Source organism: Mus caroli, unplaced genomic scaffold, assembly GCF_978045245.1.
Source record: "Mus caroli unplaced genomic scaffold, Mus_caroli_1 scaffold_15, whole genome shotgun sequence".
Classification (NCBI taxonomy): domain Eukaryota; kingdom Metazoa; phylum Chordata; class Mammalia; order Rodentia; family Muridae; genus Mus; species Mus caroli.
Window position 1 is genome coordinate 86913654 of NW_028227270.1, and position 12907 is coordinate 86926560.

At 46.3% G+C, this 12907-nt stretch overlaps 1 protein-coding gene across 2 annotated transcripts in view; it reads left to right on the top strand.

Moving 5' to 3' along the window:
• The first annotated feature begins 4607 nt into the window (after positions 1-4607).
• Slc22a23 (solute carrier family 22 member 23) overlaps positions 4608-12907 on the top strand; it is a 171295-nt gene continuing 162995 nt past the window's right edge. Inside the window, exon 1 of one of the 2 annotated variants that reach the window (XM_029468209.2) lies at positions 4608-5722. In XM_029468209.2, coding sequence (XP_029324069.1) covers positions 5084-5722 — 639 coding nt within the window. In that variant the 5' untranslated portion in view covers positions 4608-5083. The remainder of the gene's footprint in view (positions 5723-12907) is intronic. The other variant, XM_021179965.3, reaches the window with a different exon arrangement.

Here is a 12907-nt window from a genome sequence, read left to right on the forward strand (position 1 = left end):
CTCTCTCTCTCTCTCTCTCTCTCTCTCTCTCTCTCACACACACACACACACACACACACACACACACACACACACCAGATTTCTTAAAAAACCACTAATTTCTACATACATTTGATAGGAGAGAAATTTTTAACTCAATAAAATAGTTGCTAAGTGAGTTTTCTTGTTGTTTGTTTGTTTTATTCTGTTTTTGTTGTGCTTTGAGACAGAGTTTGTCTGTGTAACCCTGACTGTCCTGAAACTCCTCCTGTAGACTAGGGTAGCACTGAACTCACAGAGATCTGCTTGCCTCTGCTCGGGTTAAAGGCATTCACCACCATTGCCTGGCTTGAAAATAAGTTTTAGCCAAACTTTTTAAAGCAATTGGGCCCTGCTGATCCTACTTGTAGTGGAGTAGCTTTTTGCATGGAATACTTTGTTATCTTCACGGGATTTGTGAGCAGGAAGGATGAATTTGGCTTGCAGCAGACAAGCAGGTGGCCTCTCCTCCAGGTAATACCTGCAGCTTTCCTTAGGAGAGCTCTTGTGACATTTTTATTACTTCTGCTGCCTCAGAATGAAAGTAGATTTTTCATTTTGATTTATGATAGGTTTTGTAAATGTCAAATTCCTTGTTAAAGAGTAAGAGTTGACATTCCAGAAGCCAAAGGATGATAAAAAATAATGTTTGAATACTATATACACAGCTTTAGCTGGGAGATGCTGATGCACACCCCAATTCGGGAACACTCATGGAAAGCAAGGTAAGCTATCCTTCAAACAAGCATCTGAAGGGAAGAAATTAAGCTGCCATAAAGCCAAAAAAGAATGATGCAGTACATGATTTGTCAACTTATAATTCAAGAATAAAGAAAATTAATAGATGAGCCGAAACAATCCACAATACATTTAGTATGACTTGGCTTCTGATTAAAGTTATTTAACCCTGATGCCAATTCCTTGGGATTAACTGTTAAAGTTGGATGTCCCTCAATTTTATAGGTAAGCTGAAGTCATTTTTTTTTTTTTGTCCTCCTGCTATATTCAAGGGGAAGAAATTATCCAAGCATATTACTGACTAGGTTGCATCGTATTTTCATTCTCTCAGGTTTTGGGAATTGCAGAGTGATAGATTACTTAACAGAATGTCAGAGGAAGAGAGATGACTCAGCTTCTTTATGTGCACTCAGGATGCTAATGTGCACTAGGGTCAGGAACTCAGATGGAGATGTTTGCAGGGGCCAGATGATGGTGTGACTGTGTGCCAGGCAGTGATAAAGACAAGCTGGGTAACCCTTGCCTGCTCACTGTATTTCAACGGAGCATGGCCCCATAAATACAGGGCAAGGAAAAGGCCAGACATCTACTATGTTAGGAGTATTCCCAAACACATTTTAAAAACATGTTCAGTCCTTCCATTTTGAAATGCTGGCAGTGATGGTTTTTTGGAAACTTTACATATAGTCTGTGAGCTGCAAAGCCAACAGACAACTTCCTATCCAGAGCAATCCACTAACCACAATAACTCACAAGGCATGGGATTGTCAAGTTCAACTGAATTCTTAGGTTGGCTCAGCTGAACACTTGTTTGAGAGATTAAACAAATATGAAAAGCTTGCTTAATGACTTAAGAGTCAAGGTAAAGCCTTTGTAGATCTTAACAGAGGGCATCATCAGATGATCACAGCTGGGTGTACTCAGTCACTCCACAAGGACACACTGAGAATCTCACATGTGCAGATATTGTTATCACTTCCGGGAACACTGCTGAGCAAGGGAACTACTAGGTGCTTACATTCTGGAGGCAGAAGGTAAAACCAGTAAGTAAGTAAGTAAGTAAGTCAAACAATGGCTAACAGCAAAGGCCATCCAAAAAATAAGGGGTGGGGTTGTTGCTAGTTGAAAACAACCAACTTCTGTATACTAGCTGGGGGAGGGGGGGGCTTTAAACACTCACCTTGGAGGCCGCCTTCCACTCTGGAATATCAATTTTGCTTTACTTCGTTGTTCTAGGGCTCATCCTGAGGTCACCTGTGGTGCATTTTAATAAATAGAGGGGCAGTTTATTCTAAATTAGTTACATTTTAATCGTCTTGACTAGATTTGGGAGAAATGTTGATCCAAGAGGGACTTAAGGAAGCCCCTAATCTAATCAGTAACTTAATTACAGCGCCTGGGTTGAGGCTGCTGCTGCTGCTGCTGCTGCTGAATCCCAAACATTTGGTGTTGGTTTCTTTCGGCTTTAGCTTTAGAGAGCACCATTTTTCAGCATGTCTCCAAAATCTCAAAATATACCATTTGGGGATTGTTGCTAGACTTTGGAATAAGAATAAAGAGCTTTAAAATTAAGGTTCTTCTAGACCAGGGCTGTACCCACCTTAAAAGCATACATTAACAAATAGCCTTTCCTTAAAAAGGCAAACAGACTTCATTTTATAGCCCCTACTTTTTGTAGGGTTCTAAGCTTTGTTTTATTGTAAATATGTAATGTATGCAGGATGTTTTGGTATTTATGTATGTAGCAAAGTGATTACTCGTCAAATAGCATCTGTCACTCCTTTTAAACAAACACTGTTGTAAACTCTTCTGTGGTTGGTGATCTGTTCCTGCATGTTGAAATGAAAGAACCCTCAAGGTTAGATGGCTAGGGATCTAAAACCAGTGGTTTGTCAAGCATCTAACGCTCACTACATCTCAGCCCTGGATGAATGAATTGAATGACTGTGGATCTAAAAGCAAACCCCTCCAAAGTTCCCTATGATTCTTATCCCAATTAGATGAGCCATTGCTAAGATCAATGGCTGTGTTTTTCAGTGACTTACAAAATTTCAGCTAGGTTCCTAGTGAGCAGCTGAGCAAAGGAGTCAGACCCAGACACTGAGCAGGCTTCCTTTGAAAGAACCAACACGGAAGGGGAATGAGAGAAAGCCTGGCTTGTTACATTTCAGTTCAGATAAGAAAATGTAGGTTGTGTGCAGAGGGTGGAGTCAGTAATAAATATCTAACATTCATTCATTGAATGCTGACTCTGTTCTGTTGGGGTGTGGGGTGAGAGCTTCCTAAGGATTAGCTCTTCAAGTGAGGAGGGGAAGAAAAGTTAAACTAACCAATAAAGTGAAATTAGGAGAAGGAGGAGGAGGAAGAGGGTGGAGGGGGAAGAGGAGGGGGAAGAAGAGAAGGAGGAAGAGAAGATCACGTGTATTGGCAGGGTGCACTGTCACTCCTGATTTTGAAAATAATACTTTATTAGATTATAATCATTATACAGCATGATGGGTTTCATAATGACATTCTCACTCAAGTATGTCATTAAATGTGCTTAAATTTCCAGACTGGGTTTCCCAGACCTTTAGTGTCTTCTACAGCCTGTGTCTCTTCCGTCTATTGTTATCTAATCTCCCCTTCCCAGCCACTCAGGAAAATTCACAGTTGGGTTCCCAAAGTCCAGCTCTCTGGCAGTATTCAGAAATAGTTCTCTCCACGTGCCAGAATTTCAGCAGTTAAGTACATGTTGACTGGAACATTGAGCTGCATGCTTAAAAAAAAAAAAGTCTCCCACTAAATTATACAACATGCAGCTGAGAAAATAACGGAGATGCTTAAAGAACGCACTCCATACGTGTACTCGCAGGATATGCTTTTGGGAAAAGAACGGGAGCTTCCTTCCCCTGTGCTAAATAAGACTAGAGATAGATTGCTCCATTTAAGATTTCCATTAATTCCATTAATAAACTTCTCAGAATATGAAATGTCTCCAGAATGTAGTGAGGCTAAGATGAAAGCCGCATAATTCTCACTGGTGTCAGGCCTGGCACGCAGGAGAAGATATGCTAATGCGGCCGTTTGCCGCAGGGCTGGTGTTATTTATATAGTGCTAGCTGGGCAAGGCTGGCTCTGGAGTCTGGAGTGCCGAGAGCATTTGGATCTCCTGTGAGGTGTAGATGTGTGCGCGCCTGTGCGCACAGCATAGGAATTGTGATTCCGAGACCTTGGGGAGGGGGTGGGGCAGGCCGCCCTCATTCACGTTTGTATCGAGTGTGTGGCTTCTGTTGAAGGTCTAGCCTTCCAGAGTTGTGTTTATTTGACATTCATTCTGGAGCACAGAAAGAAATGGCGATTTGGGGCGGGTGCTGCAGTGGGTCGCGTGTGACCCAGCGTTGTAAGGGGCTGTCATCCTAAAATTGGCAAACATGCCTCCTTGCCCCAGCTCCGTGACCATAAAAAGCTGCCTTATTTGAGTCTGGAAGAAGCACAGAAGGTTGTTCTGGAAGGCAGGCAACCCTTGGGCTCAGGACCAGGAGTGAGGTGCCAGCCGCCAGGCACCTCGGAAACGAACAGAGGTCACGGAGAGCCGGTGTGCCCGGGGCGAGGTCCCTTGCGGCTGCGGGACTTGAGACTGGCAGACGACACTGTCCTCTCACTCCCAGCCAGTGCGGACTCCTTGGGGACCCCCGTCCCCCGCGCCCAGAGACCGCCAGGGATCTTGCAGCGGCCCGGGTGTCCCTCTCCCCGCCCCTGCGTCTGTCCGGGCGGTGGCGACACGGCCCGGCTGGAGGGGGCGCTCGTGCGCAGGAGCGGCGCAGCAGGTGCCGCGGTTACCTCCACCTCGGCGGGGGGAGAGGGGGCGGGCCGGGGCGGGAGGCGGAGGCCGGCTCGGTGAGCCGAGAGCGCGGCCGGCTCCGCAGGCTGGCTGCGAGCTTGCGGCTTCCGGGAGCGCCCGAAGTCCGTGGAGGATCTCCCAATCCGCGGCCGCCGGCGGCCCCAGCACAACGCGCACCAGTGCCCGCAGGGCCCCGAGTCGCGACAAGGGCGCGGGTCCGGCTCCTCCTCCTCCCCAGCCGGCGCGCATCAACTGAGAGCCTCGGAGCTAGGCGGGCGCCCGGGCCGCGGCGCGGATGAGCCGCGGCGGCTGAGGACTCGAACGGTTTCTGCCCGGCGCCCAGGGCACGGGGGTGCGCGGGTGACATGGGGGTGGCCTGACTCGCCGGGCCCGGAGCACTCTCTCCGGCCGCGGGCCCTCCTCCTCGGCGGCGGCGCTGTGCCCCGGCGCCCGCCGAGCTCCGCCGCGCTCTATGCGCCTCTGCGGGAGCCGCGGGCCCTGGCCATGGCGATAGACCGGCGGCGTGAGGCGGCGGGTAGCGGTGCCGGGCGGCAGCCCGCCCCGGCGGAGGAGAACGGCTCCCTGCCGCCCGGGGACGCGGCGGCCTCGGCGCCCCTCGGAGGGCGCGCGGGCTCCGGCGGCAGCGCGGAGATCCAGCCACTGCCTGCGCTGCACCCCAGCGGCGGCCCGCACTCGAGCTGCTGCGCGGCGACAGCCGCCCCGAGCCTCCTGTTGCTGGACTACGATGGCTCCGTGCTGCCCTTCCTCGGGGGCCTGGGCGGCGGCTACCAGAAGACCCTGGTGGTGCTCACCTGGATCCCGGCACTGTTCATCGGCTTCAGCCAGTTCTCGGACTCCTTCCTTCTGGACCAGCCCGATTTCTGGTGCCACGGGGCCGGCAAAGGCACCGAGCTGGCGGGTGCCACTGTCACCGGCCGATGGGGTGACATGGGCAATTGGACCAGCCCCTCGGCCACCCCTTTCTCTACTGCCTCCTGGGGGACCACGAGCAACCGAAGCAACAGCAGCGACACACCACCCCTCCCATCCCCTCCAGGCAAGGGGAACAACGACTCAAATTGCGACTGCCACGCGTGGGACTACGGCATCCGCACTGGTCTCATCCAAAACGTGGTCAGCAAGGTAAGGGCCACGATCGCCGCGTCCCCGCGTTCTTCTTGTGAACCTTTTTCTTCTGACCTCGGTCGCCTCTGCTCTGTGCTCCATCTCTCATTCTCTGCAGACTTAGGTCCGAACCTATCCAGTTGAGGAACCCAAAATGTTAGCCTGTGTACGCACAACCCCGCATTGACTGGGCTCCCTGCTGTCCCTCAAAGGAGATGCTCTTACTTGGATGTGAAGCCAAGGCTTTTTTGCCGCCCTCTGCGGTGCCCGTGACGCTGCATCCGCTTCAAAGAGACCGACTTAGCTTTTTCTAATTTCCATACAAACTCCTGTCCCAGTGCACATATGGAAAGGGCTCCCCTCTCCCGAAAGGTTCAAATCCTCTCCTCTATCTAGCTAAGGTGTCAGACTCACTGATGGCTCAGCAGGGGCCCTGGAAGACTCAATCCCTCTTCTAGGGCTTCTCCTTGGAGCCAGGACATAGCCATGTTGTTTCTGCAGGCTGCCTGTCCCTGTGTCTCCCACTAAGAACTAACTATCCATGAAAACTAGTGTTCTACTCTCAGATATTCTTTCTAGCAGATGTCAGCTGCCCCACACGTGCCTTGAACAGATTAAAGCCAATTGAATTCAAGTTATAGACAAAGAAGCAGAGCCCTTTAAAAAGTTCCCTGGCCACCCCACCCCCACCCCAACCATGAGCTGTCCTTCCCAGAGATCTGACTGTAGACTTCAATGTCGGTGTGTTCCCTCAAATACTTTCTCAGGACTTCAGTAAATAGTCCCATAGCATAGGAAGGTGGGAAGCTTGCAGGGTGTCATCGCTGCTCCTGTACAGCACCTGCTCTGGCCTCAGGCATTGAGACCTGGTGAACTGGTCCCAGTTCCCACTTTGTCCTCCCTGTCCCTTGCAAAGGTCTTGCATTCTGTGTGGTACAGCAGGAGTGTTCTGTGAGAGATGTATATCACCCTAAAAGTGGACAATACTGTTAGACAATCGTAACCCTAGGTACCCATAATTTTCCATTTACTTGGCCTGCAGGAAACACTGGATGCCACCTAGTTAAGCAACTTGTGAAACATTTGTAGTTTCTGTCCCTTTGGCAGTTTAAACAGTGCAGTTAGAAAATGGGACAGTTCTGAACTGTGTGAAGTGCTCTGTCTAAATTTGAGAATGGATTTGGACAGTTTATAATTGTGTGTGTGTGTGTGTGTGTGTGTGTAATCCAGCTCTCTGCCCAGTGTGTGTTAGTAAACAGTTGTAGCTCATGGATCTGTAAGATGAAACTCTTACATCATCTTAATCATTGTTTTAATCTTGCACCAACCTGGCCAGAAAACGCTGTGTCCTGTGGGAACCAAACCGTCTGGCTTAGTGATCTCTCTGCTTTGCAATATAATTGAGAAGATCCTCCTAGCTTGTCTCATCTTGACTCATCCCCCACCCCCACCCCCCAAGCCTCTCCCTTCCAAAGGTGCTTCTCTAACTGATTCCCATTCATGGAGGGCAGAGACAATTTTAAAAAACGACAACTGCCTAAATAGCTGTGGGTGCTTGACAACAATAAGGATTTGGGAACACTGCTGAGTACTTGAAGCCTCTTTTGAGAGTGTAGGAAGAGTACGGGTTTGAAGGAGTGTGTGTGAAGAGGGCTTTGTGCTAGAGTCAAGTTGGAAGTTAGCAGGTGGAGCAAACCGACCATTACTCTAGCGGTGGGACCAGGAGACAGCTACTCATCCCCTGCCAGGCATGGTGTGAAGCAGGAACAAAAATAGTTCTTGAAAACAGACTAGATAGAGTCATATTGGAAAGCTGGGCAAGTTTTTAAAATTAGCATTCAGGAGGGGGAACTCCGTGTGTGTGTGTATGGAGGGGACAATGCCTAACAACACAGGGTAGTTACATGTTACAGGCAAGATGACATAGAGGAATGAAGGCCTGTGCACAGTAATTAGAGGCATGCTTTCTCATACTGTAAAGGCGAGGAAGGACATATTGATTTTCACAGAGAAATATGCTCCAGCAAGAGGACCGCCCTTCCACCACGTTCTGCTAGGTAACAGTGCTTGAAAGAGCTTTTCCAGCACATTTTGGCTCTCTGGCAGACTTCTCCCTCTGCTAATTGTGCTCGCTGGATTCTATGCCTATGCACAAATGTAGAAATCTGACTGGGATGCTGCTGGCATTTTACCGTCAAGTGTCTGTCTACTTTGAACACAGTAAACTGATACAGAGGAAGCCTTCACCTTGTGTCAGTGGATGCAACTTCAAGGTTGGAGAAGTTGTCCTGTGTCCCCTTCCCCTCAGGATGTCTTCAGCATGCAGTGTGACTCCTGGAGCTGGTGTGTTCCTGAGACACAGCCCTGTCACTTCTAGCCCTAGTTGTTGGTTGGGAATACATCATCACATTTGCTGTCCTCATACCTGGATGCTGTAAGAGATCACTTAGCTCCAGAATGTTAGAATGAAGATGATTCCCTGGGCTCTAAGCTTTACCCCCTCAAGGTTACACTCCTGACATGCCCTCGTTACTTCAGTTTAAACCCTTCCACAAGTGGGGCTCTGTCCCAAGCAGGCCAACCTGCCCTTCTTTGTAAAGAAGCATGCGTTTTGGTGAATTGCACTAAAGTTCTCTCATGTCTGTCAGCTTACTCCTGAGAATGCTTGGTTTTCCAGCATGGGATTCATATTTTGTTCTTTTTCTTTGTCTTTCTTTCTTTCTTTCTTCCTTCCTTCCTTCCTTCCTTCCTTCCTTCCTTCCTTCCTTTCTCTCTCCATCTCCCTCCCTTTCTCTCCCTCCCTCCTTCTCTCTTTCTTTCTTTTCCTTCCCTTCCTTCTTTCTTTCCTTCATTTCTTCCATTTTTTCCTTACCCCTTACCCCTCTGTTTCTTTTCATTGTTGTTATCTTGTTTTGTTTTTTCAAGACAGGGATTCACTGTGTAGTTCTGGCTGTCCTACAACTCACTCTGTAGACCAGGGTGACCTTGAACTCATAGAGATCTACCCTCCTCTACCTCCCAAGTGCTAGGATTAAAGGGCATGCACCAGTATGCCCTGCTTTATTTAGTAGTTTCTTACTTGGCTGAAAAATGTCCACCTACTCCATGTGTTCCATTCATAACAAGGTCAGCCATATTGGCTGCTACATGAGTATGTGCCTCTTACACATGGCACCAGAGCACAGCCAAGCAGCCACTGCATGATCTACCCTAAAAGGGAGACTGGGGAATGCCTCCACTAATGGAGCCTATGGAGGATGCACCATCATCTTTAGCAGATATGAGGTACTTCTGTCTGCATACTGTGGTCCCCAGTCTGCCTTGCTTTCACTATTAGGTTACATTTAGTGAGGACTTTTCTGCTTCTACAGAAGCAGCTTGAACAACAGCTCCAGTTTCTTCCAAGAGGTTTTGAGTGTTAACATCTCTCCTCTTGGTATCTTTATTGCTTTTTGTTATTATTGGGTGTTTGTTTGATTGTTTGTTTTGTTTTGTTTTGTTTTTTAAGACAGGGTTCTCTGTGTAGCCCTGGCTGTCCTGGAATTCACTCTGTATACCAGGCTGGCCTCTAATTCAAAGATCCACCTGCCTCTGCCTCCTGAGTGCTGGGACTAAAGTGTGTGCCACTGTGCCCAGCTAACTTTATTAGTTCTTGTATTTGTTATGCATACCCCAGACTTTTCATCATGGAATTTACAATTCCTTCAGAGTTATGATTGTGGTAATGGTGATGTTGGCACCACCGTTATTTTGTGCAGCTTTTTGTAGTTTCTCTTACATGAATTATTCCCTTTGCTCAATAATAGTAACCCAAGGCCAATTTTAACCAATATCATCTGTGACAGAAAATGAACACACATTTGAATGGATTCTCATAGGAAACAGGTATTCAACAAACTGCCTTATCTCTGTTCTAGCATTCTGTGTTTTATGCTGAGCAGAGCTGTTGGTGTCCTCTTGAGAGGATGAATCGAATAGGTCCCTTTCCCAGAAGAGCAGGTTTGGGGTTCTGAAGATGGGTGGGCCTGGACTTGGCTCCTGTGGCCCCCTTTTCTCATTTTCTATGCTGCAGCCCAAAGTTTCTCCTGCTTCTGAGGTTTTAATAAATATTTTTTTAATTAAAAAAACAACTCCATGTATGTTGTTCTTAATATATAACACAACTCAACCTGTATTGTTCTGCATGGCTATAGCTGGCTGCTAACACACATTGCCGTCTTGAATAATCTCTAGAATTTGGTCAGGAAACAACGCCAGCTAACCTTCCCAAGCCTTTCTTTTTTCCCAGTAGTTGTAGTTTAAATTGTTCATTCATCTCCTGTTCTCATGAATTTGCAAAGAGTTCTGACCTTTGTCTCGGAAGCTGTTTAATATCCTGACAAGTAATTTGTATCCTTTTTCTTGAAGTTATTTAAAATGACTTCAGTACAAGGTAATTAAGACTAAAACTAATTTATACTATCATTGCAATGGTAATATTTTATTAAAAGAAGTCCACAGTGTTATCCTAAAGTAATAACTAGTTTCCACCTTTGAAATGCTTAACACTTATGCATATTTTTTACTCTTCCAGAGTGTTTATTTAATAGAATCTGCCATTATTCTCAAAAGTATTTGTCAGTCCTTAGAAACACTGTATTTTTATGCGTGCATCTCTCTCTCTCATACACACACACACACACACACACACACACACACACATGCAGATACCTATGAAGGCCAGAAGAGAGCATCAGATCCATTGGAGTGGAAGTTATAAATGGTTCTGAGCAGCCTGACATGGGTGCTGGGAACTGAACTCAGTCCTCTGCAAGAGCAGTAAGAGCTCTTAACTAACCAGCCATCTCTCCAGCCATTTAGACACATTTTAAACTTCATATTCTTGCTAATGTAGTAAAATTTCTTGGGTTATCTTTCTAGTATGATTTTGTCATCCCAGTAGTGGCTTTTGTATGGTATATATAACACAATGGCGTACATTATTATGCAAATTTTTAAAAATTAGCTATAGTAGATAATGTCTAGTCTGTAGTATAAGCAGTGCATGCCTTTAGTCCGAGCATTCAGGCAGAGCAGACAGATGTCTGTGAGTGTGAGGATAGCTTGGTCTACATAGGAAGCTTCAGGTCAGCCAGAGCCACACAGTTAGATGCTGCTCACAACAAAACAAACAAACAAACAAACAAACAAAAAACTATAGTATAAGTCAGACTGCTTGCTCTCTCTGCTCCTCAGTTTCACCATGGTTGCCAAATTGTATGTATCCTTCCAAAACATTCCATTTTCAATCATATATTTACCTCTTGTTTATATCAGAGTTGAATGCACACCAATATATATAAAGCCCTCGTTCTCTTTTATGTCTGTATAGTATTTCTGTTGTGTGTCTTGGACACACTTTGTTTAACTAGTCACCTGCTAAGACGGCATTGGGATCATTTTTAGTCTTTGCTGTTTTATATATGTATTTGTGCAGTAAATAATGATATCTTTACATACAGAAACATTTGCACACATTTAAGATGTTGTAAGAAGCAAAGGTTTAAGCCCCATGTTGTGTCTTGAGTATTCCGTATAGAGAACTTAGCAGTGTATATGCTCAGAAATAGTTTGTGTGGTCCTGTTCCTGACACCTTCCATAATTTGGAGAGTTGCCATACATTAAAATGTTTGCTAGTCTGATGAGTAGAAAATAAAATTTGACTACTGCTGCAGTATTTGCACTTGAAATGGTCTGCAGCTTCACCGTCTTTGTGCAGGTTTTTACATTTGCCTTCCTTGGGATGGTCTCCCATCTCTTTGCCTTCATGTGCGTGCAAGTTCCAGAATTACTTCCATCCTGACTGACAGCAGCAGTATGGCCCTTCTTCTCCTGTCTCTAGCTGTGGGCCCCCAGCCAGGTAACTGAAAACCTGCCTACCCCATCTTAGGCTTTGGCCTTTTATTGGTCAATTAATTTGGAGAGCAAAGTTACATAGCATCACTTGGTGCCCATGAAGATCTCATTGGGTGCAACCAGATTTGGGGGGACAGTATCCAGCATTTGAATACATAGGGGCACCAGAGCAACCCCAACACTTTCCTTCTATGGCCTCCAGGTCTTCTATTGTTATGTTTATGATTTCCATAGTCCTGGATGACTGGGGGAAATCCCATGTTTTCTTCTAGTAATCTTTTTGATCTCATTTCCTCTTCAGTTTGGCATTGCAATTCTGTTTTGTTTTTATGGTGCTATGAGGGTACATTTCTAGAAATGCTAATACAGGGGTAGAAACCACATTTTATGTAGACTTGGACTTGCTTATCACCTTTAATTCAGCAATGCAAAGGCCAGACCTGAGAAGCTGTGGAGAGGCCTGACCCCTCCCTCAGGGAATACAACACTCTCCAGGGCTGTAAGACCTTTCCCCTTCTGTCATCTTGTTCTGAATAGTATGTGATGGTGTTATTGTTGGAAGACACTTCAAGCTCTTCTTCTGTCATTAGCAGTTTTTGCAGGTAGTGATTCATATTGGCTTTTAATCCAAGATAGAGCTGAGTCCAAAAAAAAAAAAAAAAAAAAAAAAAGCCATTCCATTTAAAAGCACACTGGATTTTCTGAATGTTGTTCCTGGCATTACCAGTGTTGGCATACCAGAGCCACTGTGGGTATCTCTACCCATCTTCACATTAAGCAACATAATGTTGGTAGCTCAAAATGGGTCACCCAGAGGTGTTTACAACCATGGAAACTGGCAAACATCACAGAGCAGGGATTGGCATGTTTTTTTCTTCAATTAAGCATTTGTCAAGGTAATAAGTATAAGCCACCCCACTCCCTCCCCAGGCTTTCCATCTTTCCCTCCTCTTTACATACACGTATTCTGAACATGGCATTGTGCTGTGTGTGTGCTGGGGATATAACAATGGGTGAAAATAGCTCAACTTTCCAGGCCTGGCAGACTGATGGAGGAAGCACCTAACTGGTCAAGTCATAGTCTTCGCATTTCAAACTGAGACAAGTCTATGGAGAGAAAGGGAAATGGAAGGCTAGAACAAAGAAACCTGACAAAGATGGGCTGGTGTATCTGAGATGGGCTGAGGGTTGTGAATGATGAGAGAGGCAAGAGAGAATAGCATGTGTTTCCCAGAGGGTAGACAGCATGTGCAAGGGTCCTGTGGCATGTAGGCACATGAGGCTGCTCATCACTGGTATGGGAATGG